This window comes from Pseudorasbora parva, chromosome 4 (genome assembly GCF_024679245.1).
Source record: "Pseudorasbora parva isolate DD20220531a chromosome 4, ASM2467924v1, whole genome shotgun sequence".
Classification (NCBI taxonomy): Eukaryota; Metazoa; Chordata; class Actinopteri; order Cypriniformes; family Gobionidae; genus Pseudorasbora; species Pseudorasbora parva.
Window position 1 is genome coordinate 47184436 of NC_090175.1, and position 18471 is coordinate 47202906.

At 38.3% G+C, this 18471-nt stretch overlaps 2 protein-coding genes across 3 annotated transcripts in view; both read left to right on the forward strand.

Annotated features, from left to right (window-relative positions):
* The window catches only part of ttyh3b (tweety family member 3b), a 51045-nt gene extending 38748 nt beyond the window's left edge, over window positions 1–12297 (forward strand). Inside the window, exons 9-15 of one of the 2 annotated variants that reach the window (XM_067442029.1) lie at window positions 1099–1154; window positions 1432–1524; window positions 2193–2285; window positions 3341–3477; window positions 5555–5734; window positions 7075–7150; window positions 9602–12297. In XM_067442029.1, the coding sequence (XP_067298130.1) occupies window positions 1099–1154; window positions 1432–1524; window positions 2193–2285; window positions 3341–3477; window positions 5555–5734; window positions 7075–7150; window positions 9602–9775 (809 nt within the window). In that variant the 3' untranslated portion in view covers window positions 9776–12297. The remainder of the gene's footprint in view (window positions 1–1098; window positions 1155–1431; window positions 1525–2192; window positions 2286–3340; window positions 3478–5554; window positions 5735–7074; window positions 7151–9601) is intronic. The other variant, XM_067442030.1, reaches the window with a different exon arrangement.
* A 2404-nt stretch (window positions 12298–14701) lies between these two features.
* Window positions 14702–17760, forward strand: zmp:0000001069 (neuropeptide FF receptor 1). The gene is made up of 2 exons (XM_067442809.1): window positions 14702–14839; window positions 15480–17760. Exon 2 carries the CDS (start codon window positions 15860–15862, stop codon window positions 17195–17197), a length of 1338 nt encoding a protein of 445 aa, XP_067298910.1. The 5' UTR covers window positions 14702–14839; window positions 15480–15859; the 3' UTR covers window positions 17198–17760.
* The last annotated feature ends 711 nt before the right edge of the window (window positions 17761–18471 follow it).

Sequence of the window (18471 nt, forward strand, 5' to 3'; positions counted from 1 at the left end):
CACACTTTACTGCTGAAGGCATTCACTTTTCCACTGTTGAAGGTAAAGGAATGGGAGGCATGTCTGCAGGCCAATATATCCTGTATTCTGTGCATTTACTCCATCCTGTATATTAATGTTTTAAATACTTTAATTCAGTAATGTGAAACTTAAAAAGAATAATAAACATAAAACATTTTATCACGGTTTGCACAAAAATATTAAACAGCACAGCCGTTTTCAACATTGATGTTGAACAAGAAATGTTTCTTGAGCACCAAATCATATTAGAATCATTTCTGAAGGATCATGTGACTCTGAAGATGAGTAATAATGCAGACAATTTAGCTTTGAATCACAGGAATAAATTGTATTTTAAAATATATTAAAATAGAAAATAGTTATTTTAAATATATAAATATTTCACAATATTTATTGCTATTTTTACTGTATTTTGATTATTTACAAATAAATGTGGCCTTGCTGAACTTAAGATTGTTCTTTTAAAAACGTATTAAACTGTTATTTTATTGCCAGTACATTTGGATTTCTCACAATGACTATTCATGATATATTTTTACATTCAAACCTACTAAGAGTGTGGTGATTTAGATAATACTGAGGTTAATTAATAATTCAACCTCTGCCACTTCCACTGCTGCTCCTCTTATTCTCTTTTTTTCTAGCACACAAACATGCAGTAATATGGTTCAGAACAATCCATTGTCGTTACAGTCATCTCTTTTGCATGCACACACTCACACAAAGACACAGAAAACAAACTTAATATCCTAACAAATGAAGCTAGTTGGCATTGTTTGTAATCTCAACCAGCTGGCTTAGTAAATAATGAACTGATGGGTCACAGTGACTCATGAGAGGCAGATTTATGTACTGCTACCAACAGATTCACTGCTGTGGTTTGTTAGTTTGGATCAGCTGTTTTCAATGCAGAGTGATTTCAAGAATAATTCAGTATCTAATTAAGAATGATCTGTTTGTTGACCAACGAAAGATGAGAGGACTAATGCAGAAACCGGTCATAATGTGAGGATGAGTAAAACAATGATCATATTTATTGGAATTCATATGCATTATTATTTATGCTTTATGTCTTAGATATCCTGCAGTATTATCTGAAGTGCAGCATGGGACAGACCAACCCATTTCAGCAGGTACATAATTCTCTCTCTCTCTCTCTCTCTCTCTCTCTCTCTCTCTCTCTCTCTTTCTCTCTTTCTCTCTCTCTCTCTCTCTCTCTCTCTCTCTCTCTCTCTCTCTCTCTCTCTCTCTCTCTCTCTCTCTCTCTCTCTCTCTCTCTCTCTCTCTCTCTCTCTCTCTCTCTCTCTCTCTCTCTCTCTCTCTCTCTCTCTCTCTCTCTCTCTCTCTCTCTCGTTTTCCACATGATCTTGTTTTCTTTCATGAATTATAAATTATTCTTCTGATTTGCAGAAACTCTCCGGGAGCCATAAATCTCTTGTGGAGATGCAAGATGATGTTTCTGAGCTCTTGCGTTCAGCTATCAGAGAATTCCCCAAGACAAAGGTGTGTGATTACGGATGTCTTTTAAATGGAGTTTCATTTAAAAAAAAAAAAACATTATCCCATAAATAACTCGCCCTCAAGCCATCCTAGGTGTATATGACATTCTCCTTTTCGAAGAAAAATATCCATATTTAACACGTTATGAAGTACAAAAGATTCAACTCGTACAGTGACGTGCCCCTTTCGATCGTAACGCAGTTCCCCTGCGAACGCCACTATAAGAAACTATAACGCCTATCACAGTTCAACTACGAGAGGAAGTTGAATACAGAAGGCGGTCTGCCGTAAGCTTGATATTTTACTTTATAACATGTTAAATATGGATATTTTTCTTACACAAACTCATCTATTCGCTTCAGAAGGCTGCTTTTTTTAACCCCCGGAGCCGTGTGGATTACTTTTATAATGGATGGATGCACTTTTTTTGCACTTCACATTTTGGCCTGCCATTCACTGCCATTATAATGCTTGGATTAGCCAGGGCATTTTTAAATATTACTCTGATTGTATTCGTCTGAAAGAAGAACATCATTTACACCTATGTTGGCTTGAGGGTGAGTAAATCATTCTGTAATTTTCACTTTAAGAGTAAAATTAAGTGTGGTTTTACATTGTATCTGGATGTTTATTGGTTAATCTTCTCTATCTCTCATTGGGTTGGTCATTAGAGTAACCTGGAGGAGATGCAGGGGGTGTTAAACTCCACTGAAGTCAGCCTCCACCACCTCACTGCCCTGGTCGATTGTCGGAGCCTGCACATGGTACATGTATTTTTTTTTGTAGGGCTTTTTTATGGCTCATCCCGATTAAAATATATTATTAGTATTAAAAAATATTTTGTTTACTTCACTTTAGATGTCTATACACTAGCAAGCTATTTCTGTGTAATGACAAAATATGATTGTAAAAGATAAAATACAGTTGCCTCTGACCCCTAGTCTTACAAAAAACTTTATTTAAGGCACAATTAATTTATTTCACTTTTATTATCTTTTGTTAAGAGCAGGGATGGGCAACTTGTCCTGGAGGGCCACTGTCCTGCAGAGTTTAGCTCTAACCCTAATCAAACACACCTGATCCAGCTAATTAATGTTTTAGGATTTCTAGAAATCTACAAGTGTGTGCGGGTTTTTGATTAGGGTTAGAGCTAAAATCTGCAGGACAGTGGCCCTCCAGGATCGAAGTTGCCCATCCCTGGTTTAGAGTATTATCATAGTTATTGTAAATGTGACTTTTATGATAGATTTTAAGTTTTACTCTTGTCTCAGACCCATATTTTAATTTCAAAATATGGGTCTGGGTTTAAATGCTTGCTGTAGCATTTAAAATAGCAAAAATAAATTATGTTAAATGTTTAAGACAAACTACCGTTCTTTTTTTTTTTAAGAGAGAGACAGAAATTAATACTTTTATTCAGCAAAGGCACATTAAATTATTCAAAAATGAGAGCAACCACATTTATAACTTAACAAAATAATTCCATTTCAAATAAATGCTGTTCTTTTAAACTTTCTACTCAAATTAATGCTTTTGTTTGCTTAAGGGACTTCTTCTTTGAAAACAATTAAAAAGTCTTGCCGACCCCAAACTTTTGATTGGTAGTGTATAAGCAAAAGAAAGACCATCTGTTCATTTTAATAAAAATCAACCCCAGGGAGAACCCGAAGTTGAAAGAACAGCCATATATTGCTTCCCATGATTGTTTGTGCTTTCTGTGCAAATAAATGTATGCTGCCTCCATTACTGTGTACAAAGACTTCTAGAACAAGACCAGATTGTTCATTTGACTGTTCATCTTTTTCTTTATGTCTCACAGGACTATGTCCAGGCTCTCACTGGACTGTGTTATGATGGAGTCGAGGGTCTCATTTATCTGGTCCTTTTCTCATTCGTCACTGCGCTAATGTTTAGCTCCATCGTTTGCAGTGTGCCTCACACCTGGCAGAGCAAGAGGTGAGAGTGCAGGGGTCAAAAGAGGGGGGGTGCAGGAGGGCAAAGTATCTTAAACGCAGCTTCAGTAGATAGACATGGACTTCATTTCATGGACAAGGAATTGACTGCCAGTCACGTATTTAATGCTTTTTTTCATATCTGCTCCTGTTTTCACATATTAATCATCTTCTCATGACTGTGTGTAGTTTCTGTTGTCTTGTCGTCCATTCCTCCGTGTCCTAGATTTGGAAAACCCACTGCCCCCTAGTATGTGTGAGCATAACGCTTGCTTTTGTAGTTCTCAATGGGTTACCCAAAAATAGCTTGCATATGAAAGAAAAATAGTAGTATATTTTGAAAGGAGTAATTTGAATTAAGGCGATGGCGGTATTTGCTATTTGACTCACGGTGTAGCATCTGTCTGCGTCAGTGCGTGTGTTTCTCTGTAAAGGGAAAGAACAAAGAAACCATATTCCAAATTCTGTGCAAAGGCAGACTGATATTTCTGTGGAAGACACTGCCTCCCCTTGGACTATCTTGAAACTGCAAGCAAGGCTGATATGCATTTGTAAAGTGTCATCATCATTTGAAACTATGCTGGTGATATGAAACTGTTCGTTTGCCTATATTACACATTTGGCAAGGTGGTTTGGAAAAGGTCTGTTAAGAGTTACCCGAACAAAAGCTATCTTGATCAAAGTGGCATCCAAATCTACACCTTCACTGATCCACTTGTGTTCTTTTTATTTATTCCTTTTCTTTAAATTGCCCCCAAACCCAACCCCCCCTCCCCTCCCCCCCACCCACCCCCACGCTTATCTTTCAAATCCAATTCATAGTTGGTGTTTGTTGATTTAATGCATGACCCGAATCACTGAGAGAAGGTTCAGTGGTTACTGAGGACAATCCATTGGACATGCAATGGACATCCACAGTAGTTTTTGTGAGATATTTGTTTTAAGTTCTCTTGAATTGATTTGACTAGCATCATTTTAGTACTTTAACGTTCTCTATGACTGTAGAATTGTTTTGCCTTTTATTTATTTACTTTATTTCATTTTTTTACATTGACTATGCACATGTATTAAAGCAAACACATATAAAAAAATTACATTGAGTTTCTGCCCCATTCTAAAATGACAGCATATTTTTTGGTTGGTTGTTTGTTTTGGCATCCCGACTGCCAATTTTACAGGTATTCTAAAAATGCACAGACTACTATATTTGGTTTAAAATGGATGTAATGAGCCTAGTTTTTCCATCAGTTGGCAGATAAACTGTTTCATAATTAGTTCAACCACAACATTCAGTCAACCATTAAAAATCATGAATATTAAAAGTGGCTTTTAAAATCAAAAGTTGAGAGCATCAAGATTTCATGCACATTGGATTTCCCAGTAAATAGTCAAAAAACTCAGAAGAGGTGAAATTATTTCATTTTAATTATTTTAATATAATATGTAATTTTATTTTATTATAAAAATGATCTAAAATATAATAACGTACACTATCACTCAAACGTTTGGGGTCAGTCATTTTATTTAAAAATGTTTTTGGAAGAAATTTTTGTTCACTAAGGCAGCAATTATTATTGTGAAATATTACTATTTAAACGAACTGATGTCGATTCAAATCTTTATTTTTTTTTTATTTTTTTACAGCTGTTACTAAAATATGATGCAGTATATCTCCAAAAGCGCATTGGTTGGCTAAAAGGTGTTGAGAGAATTGTATTTGTTGTACTCACTGTAAGTTGAGTAGAGTTGAATAAGATAAAAATTGTATCTGAATGCATTTAATTCATATATACATGCAATGACTATAGCTTAATTATTTTCATATCTCTAAAAAATAGGCCTACATATATATTTATACTTTCCCTTTTGTCATGTAAACCGACAGAGATGAAACTAGAAGAAAGAAAGCATTAAACGTCATTTTGACAGTAACCATCAGTATGCTGTTGAGTCAATATAAAGACGGCCTGAGAACTGGTTTTAAAGTGGTCTTCACCAAGTCTAGTGAGAGGAGAGAATTTTGCCCTGCCCTCCCCTCCGACCCAGGGGCACGTGTTTGACCTGTGCTACTTTGTCTGAAGGTCTGAGGAGGAGGATGGCGATGAGACTTCGGCCACACTCGGCCCGCGAGCACCGCACGATAACCTGTACCGCGTGCACATGCCTAGCCTGTACAGCTGTGGCAGCAGCACCTACGGCAGCGAGGCTAGTCTCCCCGCTGCGGCGCACACTGTCAGCAACGCACCAGTCACTGAGTACATGTGAGTGTAGCCATCCTAATGCATGGGCTGGAATTGAAGGACCGTACCGGTATTACAGGTCCTGTAGTATAGGTTCGCAAACATAGATTACTGCATGGGCTTTGCTGTATTTACCTTAGGTTTTCAGATTTCAGTTATTAATACTGCATGGGTTTTACTTCTTGATTGAAGTTATTATAAATATAGAGCCCGTAAACGGCGTGTAGATAAAAATATATTATGGCATGAGAAGTATAAGCAGATTAGGGCTGCACGATATTGGAAAAAAACACGGGGGAAAAAAATCTGCGGTGTATATATATTGCGCGATATGATAACTTGAATAGCTCTATTTGGAAGAAAAACTTGTAATTCTAGAATGATTGGAGTGATTTTGTAGGGGAGAGAAGCTACTTATAAAATAATCTAATTGCAAGCATACATAAATACAAAAGAAAATGGACAAATTAAATAACAGTGCTTTTGTGTTTTTCAGATAAGTCTAACAGTATTCAGGTACAGAAATATAATATATAAATATACTGCACTGTATAGTCTTTATAAATTAAGTATAATATTTTTTAAAGCTACAAAAGTGATTTTCTCTTTGTATTTTGTTGTTTGATTAACATTAATGACTCAGACAGCAGTGGATATATTAAGCTGTTGTCACTTTCAAAAAAGATGCACGGATCCAATATAATGATACGCATCTGTTCACATAAGCCATCCGTGAGTGTGTTTACGAGGACACATGTATGTACGTATCCGTGTATGTGTCTGTTCAAGCACAAATAGAGGTGAAAGGGAACTTATTTTGGTGTTCACGCGCTGTCTGCACTGCGCGCGTCCAGAAAACAGCTTGCAAGTTCCAAATTGAGTTCTCTTTTGCATTTTCTTGCGCCCGAATGGTTTAAAAAGGCTTGAACTGACAGGACCTAAACACGTGCAAATAATAAACTTTCGCTCTTAGATGGTTTCACTATGAAATTTAATCAGAGAATCACATGCGTTTTTGAAACTACAATCCCTATACTAAACTAAATAGAGATGCACACATTGCGATACCAATGCTAAAACACTATATTGTGCAGCCCTAAAGTAGATAATTCAGCTTGTTTAATGAGTTTTTCTCTGATTGATGATGTTTCACACATCCCAAGCGCAATCATGTACCTCTAAATATATAGTGGATATGACTCAATATAGTGCTTAGAGGTATCACTCAATGGCTTTGCGCATTACTCATACCCTGCAGTTTAAAGCTTTATGTCAGATTTGTAAAGTTTAGTGCTTCGCGGTGTGGAAATCCCTCCCATGAAGAGGGAGTCAGAGTAACTGGTGTCTCGTTTGTGACGCAGGAGCCAGAATGCTAACTTTCAGACCCCTCGGTGCGAGAACACGCCACTCATTGGCAGAGAATCCCCCCCGCCGTCAGTAAGTGCACAAGCACATTTACACAAACACACATGTCTGTAGATGTACAGTCGTTATTTAGCGCACTGTCACACATTCAGTTACTCTTTTATTAGATATCATGGATCTTCCTGCAACCCTGCCCCATGATTGACTTGTGATTTGTAGTTGCCCTAAATTGTTTAGATAATTTTAGATAATTCAGTAAACAGGATGTCACAGTGGTAGTATTTATGCCTGTCTCTTACTGATGGGTATGTAATTACCAGCTTTGACAAACTTCGATTTTAGCATAGTTATAGTATATTGATGAACACTGTCAACTCAAACACACACACAAAGAGTCTGGAAGGTCATTTTGGCAGCCTGTATGCGATGGTAATTACAAGTCGTCCTTGTAAAACCGCCACAAAAAAAGTCCTCACAAAAAAACAAAAAACAAGGTGAGATGGCACAAGCCAAATTTCAGTCATAATTTGCTTATTTTTTAAATAAAAGCTCTTTTCCATACAATAAATGTAAATGCCAATGGGAATGACGTGATCCAAACATAAAAACAACAACAAAAAGCTGTTTATACACCAGGAAAGTTTTACGATAGCTTTTTGTGAGGAACAGACCTAAATTGTAATTGTTATATGTAGTGTTACAATACTGGAGTTTCAAACGTCGGTACAGTACCATGAAAATATTGATATTCAATACCACTTTTAATAACATGGGGAATTATCATTAAGACAGAATTAAAATACTATTGTAATACATGCACTGTAAAAAAAAAAGCAAAAAAAACTTTACATTAAGTACATTTTACTCCACAAACGCAAATGGTTTACAAACGCTTCTCATTGCAAATCTGCTTGAAAGTATGAAATGCTATAATCATGTCCACAAAAATCTGAGAAGAGAGAGAGTGAGTACCAGTGTATCGGTGCTGTGGTAAAGGAGCATTAAAGCACTTTGAAATATTTACAATCAATTTGTATTGAAAAATCTATATTTATGATAACATTAGTGAGATGTAAAAAGGAAGATACTCTGCAAATAATGTGCATTTCAGTCTGTTCCTCACACAGTGCTTTTGTATGGCTTCAGGAGATTTGTAATATAATGCATGGTTTGTATAGACTATGTTTAGGGTATTTCTATGGTGCCTTTTTTGTCATTTTGGAGGTCCATTTCCATTCACATGCATTGATTGAAAAAAGGGCTGCATGAATATTTTGCTAACTTTCTCCTTTTGTGTTCTACGGAAGACGATTGTATGGGTTTGGAGTAAATGGTGGTAGATTATGCATTTTTGGGTAAACAATTCCTTTAAAGCAAATTCTGAAACGCATTCATTTTTTCCTCTTATTTTCCAAGTCAAGGCCCCTCATTGAGTGAAAGTGGGTTTTGCAATGTTTTACAAAATCTTGGAGTTTGCATGATTGCATGTATAGTCAATGACGAGACCAGAGAATGCTTCTCCTGGTTGAAGCGTGGTGAACAGGGGGGCATGGGTTTCTTTTTTTGAAGGAACAGGGCAGCTCTTTTAACCAGACTTGGCATGCAAGGGCATCCTTCATCCTCCTATTAGTGTGGGTTCAGAAAACAAGAACACTCTGAGTTCTAAGCATCGCTCTCACTCCGTCTTACTTTCTAGGTGTCTTTTTTTCCTTTTGATTCTGTGTTCATGGGCCCTGGACGTGACGCATGCGTATTCAAACTCCAGACTGGAGAGACCACCCAAGAAACCGTGTTTCTTTGAAAGGATGTTATCTGATTCTCAATAATGCCATGGTCCAGGATGCTGCTTTTTTGGTGCCTGTTCATGCTGGAATTGGAATAGCTGATATATTCTAAAATAGTCTCTCCTTCTCTGGATTTTATGATTCAAAATATGCATGAATTTTGTCTCTTTCTTACCCATCTGAAAAACATACCTCATGCATGTCTGTTTTGTCTCACATTATAACCCCACCCCTAAACAGCTATATATTCCCCCTCATATAGCTGTCATTCTCATTCACTGCTGTTTTCTTTTCCTATTTGTTATATGTCAAATTTTCTTCTTTTCTATTTATTTTCACAGTAATTGCACTCTTTTTAAAGGAATTTGCACTCAAAAGCCGATCTCGAGGTGTAAAGTATCTTATTGCATAATGTTAATATGCATCATCACAGTAATTTTTGGCTTTAAAAAAAACATCAGGCTGTCCAAATGACTGTCAGTTTGTCTGTAACGCTTGTGAGTGAGTTAGTGAGAGCGACAGAATGAGGTTCATATTTATATGTGCTTCATGTTTGCAAGACGCTATGGCTATACTCTGTCCTAATGGCCATGTAGACACTGTAACCTTTCCTTACTTTGACTAAATCATTTTATGAACCATATTCTGTTTTGCATTGTTTAGTAAAAAAAAACTCTTCAGAATGATGTGATGGTGTTTTCCCTCCCCTTTTTCCTTGTTTTCTCACCCTGTTTTACAGTACACCTCAAGCATGAGGGCCAAATATCTGGCAACCAGCCGTCCAGATCAGTCTAGGCCATCAGAATCCCAGAACGGTCTGGAGCCCAACATGCGACCAGACCTGATCAGCCGCTCCGCTCCCAATAGCCGACCAAATTCAGCTATCCACCGACCCCACTCGGCCATCCATTAACCATCATCGATTGCGTAACCAACATCGATCTACCTGTCAAGTCCACCAGTACAAAGTTTCTCCACCTCGATGTTCAGCCCTTTGCCAGTAAACAAATTCACCCTAAGATCTTTATCCGATTGGAATCAGCCATCCATGCTTATCTACTCTGGCTTTTTAAAGACTCCATTCAACCAAACTTTTGTTGAAACTGCCCTTTTTTACTCCTCTAATCGCACACAATGCATCACAGCAACTACACTGCCCTCTTCTGGAGGACTCCTCTCAGTCGTCTGCACAGTAACTCCCATACTACCCTCACAGAGAGTCTCTCAGGGCAGCCATATTGGCAAGGACTGCAGGACCACATTACCACAGCAGGATAATGGTTTATACCACTTCTTGCCGTGCTGTGCAAGAAATGTCACTATGACATTTGATTTTTTGATGGAGTTCTATTTTTAAGTATTTTGCAAAATTACACTGTTGTCGATATAGTTTAACAAGGTTTTAACAATGCAGCTTTTGCGCTTTCTCTGCAGTTCCTGACAATATGGCAGTGTTCTACTAGTACAGCCACAATCCAAGGTATCCATCATTGCAATTTAATGTAAACTGAGATGTTTACAAATGTTCACGAGTTCACTGCATACTTGTGACTCTGTGGATTGACAAATGTTCCTGTCATCGAAGGCCATTCTTTGTATTTACAGTACAGTGTAATCTATGGTGTACCACAGTGTGAATTGACAGCCATCAAGCCTTTGAGCCATTATGCACATTCAGTATCTTAATATAGAAGGGAAACTATTTCACAACACACTAACAATGTGTTTGTGTGCGTGGCATGTTTGCCTTGTGCATTAGTGAGTGTGTTTTAACACGGCACAACTCACAGCTTTGCTCTTTGTAAATAGTAAGTGTTTTTGTACTTTAAAAAATGTCTAAACGATCTACACTTGGTGCACTAATCTTCTGTGTAACAGTGCAGTGCGACATCTGCCGTGGCTTAAAGCTGCTGTGAAGAATACCTGTAAAAAAAAAAATGTCAATGAACTCCGTGATGAAATAATAGTACATGTTTTGTAGACATATCACTTGAATTTGTGAATACACTTGTGGGTGCTCGTGTGTATGTGCACACTTTAAATGTGAATATTTCTAACGGAGGAACATTTGCTCAGTGGGAAAGGAGAACAAGGGATACCCTGGACGGAAAGAGAAATGCCTCCCCGCTGCCCCACATGTAAATCTTTTTTTCTGTTCAAGCACGTTGTCCAGGCTTCACATTCTTTAGCAGGAGATTTTTCTTTGTCTTTGTCACCATGGTCAGCCTTTTTCTTTATTTCTGTTTTACATCAATGGGGAAACACTTCTCTGTGGTGTTGATGAATCTGCAATATGGACACTGGATGTGTGCCACCAACAGGACTTTTGTGGTTTCACCTCCTTTCCACCACAGATTTAAAACAAAATGGAAAGGAGGAAAAAAACTGATGGGACAATGAAACTGAGAAAAGTTCCTCCTTGTCATACAGTCACTAAGTAAGACTTGTGTGGATGTAGTGTAAGATAACCTAGCTGTCTTTACAAAGTGCAGTATTGTTGGTTTCATTTACTTGCATCCAGTGTCATAACGCTGACATAAGTGTTTAGACACTGACATGACACCGCCAATCAACGCCGCTAATGTTATCATGCGTAAAACATCGCAATTCTTGAACGTAGGTGTTTATGGATTCTTTTGATTTTAATAAATATCATCAATTACATTAGCAGGTAGAAATGTCGTTTTAAACTGGAAAATGCTATAATGCTGTATCTTCTCCGACTTTGTGACACCCTCAGTCAAATGAGGTTGCGTGTTGTTTGAAAAATTATTGTGTAACGATAGTGGGTGCTGTGTTTGGATGCAAACAGGAAAGGGCTTGTATCCCTAACCCTCAAAACTCATGCACAAATGTGCTTTGACCATGTAGTGTCAGGCAACCACAAAGTTACACTCATGCACAAAACACAACAATGCAACACTAGATGTTTCACATAAACACAGAAAATTACTGAAAAAGTCAAGCAATGTAGTGGATAAAGATGCACCTTACCACTCGGTAGACACCATGTAAAATTTCATATGTATTCAACCACTAACCATTATATAGAGACAATCCAAATGTTCGGATCTATGATTCTGTACCATATGATGCAGTTGCATGACTGAAGGAAATATGAGGAAGAAATATTCTGCCTTTCTTAACATTTTCATACAGTAACCTTTCTTTCTGTAAATGTACACATTTTTTCCCTAGTGTATTGTTAGCTTTCTATTGTATAGACCATAGCAAATGAGCCTACTCACTCCTTTCTAAATGTGAATAATGATTCGTCATAAATTGATGTTTTGATAACAATTCTTATGGATTTTTCATGTTTTTTTAATGTTTTTTTTTCATTTGTGATTTAAGATGTTGTACATGTCAAGAAAACTTGATTTTCTGAGCCTGGATTCAATGTTTTAATAATATATTAAAATGAACTTATCTGGTGCAGGGTGTTGAGCATCAGTGACTGAAGATGAAAAAAGAGAACAATTTCTCAAGGTATGCTCTACAAACAAAAAAACTTTAAAAAAAATTGATGTTTAAAATTGAAAGATAAGCTGAACGTATGCCAAAGTTCTTGAAGAGAATTTGTACACTTGTTTGTTTAAAAAGCTGCATGAAGTCTGTGAGGAGGTGTACATTTAAAAAAATAGATCATGTTGTAGTAGAACAACAAAATAAATGCAGTTGGGCTGTTAATAAACTGCTATATGTTTAAATGCCATAGAGATAAATAGTCTAAACTTGTGTGTTGTTCCTGGGATGCCATCTGTACAAAGCCAATATTATATAAAGCACTAAACACTAGAAAATACATTGGTATGGCTAGTATAAATATTGATTTGGTACTAAATGTATGGTGTGCCCAAAAAAAAAAAAAAAAAAAAATCATATTCACCCTCATGTCGTTAAAAGAATATATAGCGGATATTCCAGGGCCCAGGCTGCCTATCCTTTCAGGTACGTATATGTAAAACCAATTTAATTCTAAAAAAAAAAAATAACCTCTTTAAACCAGCTAATTATTGTATGTCAATGTTATATCCTTATATCGTTAATCATGCAGCTGAGGGAAAATCGTAGTGATTCCATGTTTATCTTAAGGCCACTAGGCCTACTACTCACCGTTCACACCATCTATAAAGATAAAGACATACTTCTAAAGATTGTTCTCAATATTTAAGAATAGCAGAGGTCACACCACAGAACGAAAACGGGTGTGACGTGAACGGGCCTTTTTAGTTGTGTGGAGTGCTATATTCTTTTATATTTATAACGATTTTTGGAACTCGTATTGTATTATCTGTATTCCCCACGTGCATATTTTTTTTAATCTTTGAAGCGAGAATGAGAGTAAATTCTTTGGATTAATAACCTTGATTTTATAATGAACTTTTGCTGCAGTTTTATTGCAGTTTGTATAGTTATCCTCAGAGAAGCCTTTGTTGACATTCGTGATGATTTAACGATAGCTATTGTTAGTCTGTTGTGTGTAGGCTCTAATGATGTTAATCGAGTCTTGGTTGTTTAAATTAAGATATGGTCCACCAACGCTGTGTATAATTTGCATCTTTAACACGGACGAATAATGCCCCAGAGAGATTGCAGTAGGCACAGACGGAGCACAGAAATTCCGCACAGATGGTGTTCCAGATAATGGAAACACTTCAGTATAACGAATTCAGAAAAAGGAGAAACCTCAAATGAAATGTGCTGACACTCAGGTGAAAGTAACATTGTCCAGAACAGAGTGGGAGGTTAATTAAAGGATACAGTCTGTGGGATGAACGGGTGCAGTCAGATCTAGCTATGTGAGCCCCATGCTTATTAATTAATAGGGCTATTTTTTTTTTAAATGGCCCATTAACATTTTGCAAGATGCAGTTATTTTCATGACAATATATGTTTTTTTTGTATGTGTGATGAGGAATTAGCTTACTGGATTTAACCACATAATTTTTTTGTGAATTTCTCTGACACCATTCCATGTCACAGTTTCAAGCCTAGATGTGATGCACATTCAGGGCTTTTGCAACTTATTGAATGGTCAAATGTAGCACTCATGAAAATATTATAGTATTTTGTAATTGTCATTTAAATCTGACAAATCAAACAGTTAAATCAACAGTATAAATCAAATAGTATAAATCAACATCTCAGGAAAATGTTATGGGGTTCTAATCAAAATATGACTCTGTTACGAAGCGGGGCATTAGAGGACTTAAATCATGTTTATCGGAAATTTTGGGTGACACAACAAAAGTGAATAGGGAAAGAAATTACATATCAATGTTCCTATAAAATAGATATAATTATGAAAAATGTTGCCAACTATTACTCTATTATTACACTTCTTTTTTCATTAGCTACATGTTGCTCAAAGAATACATTAATATGCAAATTAGATACATTGCATTGAATGGGAAAACCCATGTATGGCTACCGTATTTTACCCACATATTGCATAAAGTAAAATGTTATATCAATTAATTCTCTTCTTTATTTTCAAAACATAGTTGAGAATCATCTCCAAACTAAATTTGGTTACAAAAAAAAATCATGAAACCAAAAAATGTAAAAAACTTGGTTTTCCTGGGCCTTAGGAGGTTAAAATATGTAAAATGTTTTTAAATTATGTGTCTACAACTTAAGCATTTAAATGATTTTGCTAACCTAAGCATCTGGACACACTCTTAATTCTTGCCACAGGACATCACAGGTTAAATCATGAGGAAAGTATCAGTGAGTTCATGTTTCCGCGAGGGGGCGCATGTGCGCAGCGATCGAACACAGTTAAGACGAGGCTTGCCTTGAACCTCAGCAGATAACTCATCTTCTTTACCCAGAGGTCGTGAACAGGTAACTGACGGCTGACCGCGCGGGATTTAATGGAAGTCTTTTGGAAAATCTACGTTGATCCTTACATGGGGTACATATCTTAACTTTTGACCTATTGGAAGATACCTCAGAACACTTGATCGCTTGAGTAAGTATGATATCCATGCCAAATTCAACTGTGCCTAAAATTAGCTTTGTTCTGTGTCGACTGCTGAACTTCTCGTCATTTTACATGATATATATTTTATTTTGAAAATTATAATTGATAGCATTTAAATCGAGGGTGCAGTGTTTTAATAATCTATTCTAATCACTACATTTCTGCTTTAAATTATCTCTGTGATTTACCTTCATCAGCATAAACGTTATTATAAAAATTGTTATATTGTTGTATAATCCTAAAATAAAAATGGTTACCAATTGTACAAGAGTTTTTAAAATGAATGTATTTAATCATTATCAGCACCATTCATGACTATACCTCAGCATGACTGCATAACCATTTGACAGGTGAATTGGTGAAAATAATGATTTATACAAAGTAAAAACCTTTCTGTCTCATTTACTGCTGTTAGCACTTTAAATTGAGCACAATTTAATGAGGGAATCTCAATTCCCCAAATGCACACACACGATGCAGCGTGAGACTGAAGGTATGAATAAATGAAAGGATTTAGAAAGCTTTTACTTGTGAGTGTTTGCGGCTTTTCTACATTCTTTTCAGGGGTGTTTGAATAAATGTGTATGTCCGTGTACATCTGTGTGTAACTGCCTCTATCCTTTTTCAGGTCATACAAAGAAGATACAGATGACCTCAAGATGTGAAGGAAGAAATAAAGGGAATGAAGATGAGGTATACATATTAGTTAAAGAAGAGGATCTTATTTGTTTTTGTTGTCATCCATATTGTCTGGGGATGTAAAAGCAAATTGTGTATATAATACTGTGTGGAAGAAGAGATGCATTGGCTTTGAGTTAATGACACGACAAAGGAAAGAACAATGGATTTGAGATCATCTGCTTTGTTCCATCATGGCCTTCAAGCTTTTTTTGTGCATTTATGGCACCTGAAAAGTAAAGTAAACAATTCAAACTGTTACCATGTAGCTTTTTAGTCATTATGTAGTTCTGTTACAGTTTACCCACTCGATATCACGGGAAAACCATTATGAATCTGACCCCAGATCAGCCACCAATCCAGTTCTACGACCTTCCCAGGGCATTGGACCTTCGACGTGAACCTCAAAACAAGAGCAGGTCGACTCCAGCCAGCTTCTTCAACGGCTCCTTCTTCTTCCAGGATAATGCTGCTTTAGAATGGCAGCTGTTCCTCACCATCCGAGAGCCTGCCACCATTATATTAACTGTCCTTTACTCTATTTCCTTCCTTGTGGGTTTCTTTGGGAATGTCATGTCCATCAAAGTCCTACTTGGCCAGCATGGGAGTGTGCGTCTGTCTGGGGCGAGCGCCACCCGCTGCCTGCTGATAAACTTAGCGGTGTGCGACCTTGCGGTGGTTTGCGTGTGTATGCCCGTCACCTTGGGCCACCGCATCTACACGCCTTGGGTCTATGGTGACTTCCTGTGTCGCGCGGTGCCGTTCACACAAGCGGTGTCCGTTTCCGCCAGCGTCCTGAGCATCACGGTCATCAGTATCAGCCGGTACTATGCGGTTCACTCACCGCTACAGTCTCGAGCCTACTTCACTCGCCGACGCATTCTCGCCTCTGTCACAATCGTGTGGCTTATCTCCTCAGTGATCTGCATGCCAGTTGCAATAGTTACCAGGCGTGATGAAGTAGCTTTGATTGAAGGGCTGGCCATCGTGCTGCCTGTCTGCGGAGAGGTGTGGCCTCAGCCACTCTTGCGACAGGCCTACAACGTCCTGCTGTTCAGCGCACTCTACTGCCTACCTGTTGCGTTTAATCTCACCCTAGCCTTCCTCACATGTCGCCGGCTGCGCAGCACTGGCACCGAGGGTCGGTTCACAGAGCTGGACCCCCGTTCACAGGCCCTTCATGAAACGAGGTTACAGGGCCGCAGGCAGATCGCACGTATGGTCGCAGCTTTGGTGCTGCTGTTTGCTCTGTCATGGTTGCCTATGTATGTGACTGATATTTGGCTGGACCGCGAGCTGCGCCATCCACCGGACTGGCTCCTACACACAAGGCCCTTTGCACAATGGTTAGGCCTCACCAACTCTTCACTCAACCCCTTTTGCTACTGCTTTATTGGTGACCTCCACCGCTCAGCCAAGGCGTTGCGTTTGCGCCTCTGTGGCCCGTCTCCAGCCTCAGCTCTGGCTCTGGCCTCCCTCCCGAAAATATTCAGCCTGCAGAATCAAGACAAATCTCCAGGAGGAGCTACTGACAACACAACCAACTCCTGCGGGGAGGATGCTGGGAATCTGAATCTGTCGATGTGGTGGACTCAATCTCACACGTGTGAGTCAATGAACTTACCTTACCACTTAGGAATGACTGAGGCGATTGCACTGGATACATAGCAGACCTGATGCACCGCTGTGGACATTTGCTCACAGATGTGTTGTGCTTTGTCCTTCAACCCTTCGTTCTGAATCTGTCGACTGCCTTTCTTTTGGGGAATACAAAATATGATATTTTAAACTGGTTTTGTCCATGATGAAAGTCAGTGGGGTCCAAACCCTAACCTCATCAGACTGATCTCATGAAATGGCGTATGTATGACACGCCAATTCGTATGCCATTTTGGCGTGCTATAAAGACGCATAATCGCTTTTTACCGTGTTTATCAACGCCGTTTCTTTCTACCCCCCTACACTGCCCCTACCCCTAAACCTACCCATCACACACACACAGCCCCTAAACCTACCCATCACACACACACAGCCCCTAAACCTGCCCATCACACCAGGGGCGTAGCACCAAATTTTGGGCCCTGGGTACAAACCATCTTGCTGGGCCCCCGTACCATGTATGTGTATGTATAGAAAACTGACTTCTAAGGCCCCCCCCCTGCCTCGGGCCCTGGTTACTCAGTACCCTTTATCCCCCCAGTCCCACGCCCCTGCATCACACACACACAGCCCCTAAACCTACCCATCACAAGAAACATTCTGCATTTTTACATTTTCAAAAAAACATAATTTAGTATGTTTATAAATCCATTTACCTTGTGGACACATATATTCAGACACATTTTGAACGCGTAACTCAAACGCTTCCCTAAACCTACCCATTTGTGTATTATAAAAAACAGGATATAACAGGCAGATACGACTGCAGGCACAATTTATTCAGAAAGTACAAATATCCTAAGTGTTCCGAGGCCAAACGATTGATTTGTGTGAAGAAAATCCCCAAAAGCGATCAGTAACATCGAGTCCATCCACCAAAGATTAATACATTTCAAATATTGCCGCCGGAAGAACCGTCACGTCAGCTTTGACAGCATTGGCTGTCGTATGTCTCGTGACCAATTGCGTCATTACGTCAGCTTTGATTGTAAAATGCCATTGGCTCTCGTGTGTCTCGTGAACGATCACGTCATTCTCATCATTGTCGTCTCGTTTATCATTTGAATCAGAAATATTAACGAGTGTGTGTGTTCTGTTCACGAAGGGGCGCGATTATCATTTTAACGACTAAAACATTAAGATCAACTCTGTTCTTCACATGGAGATATCGTCTGACTTCCGTTTTTGCAATAAATACATGTGACTGTACATTTATTTGCCCGTTACGTGTTTTATATTGTTGAGAGTGGGTAGGTTTAGGGTAGGAGTGGAGTTAGTTGCTC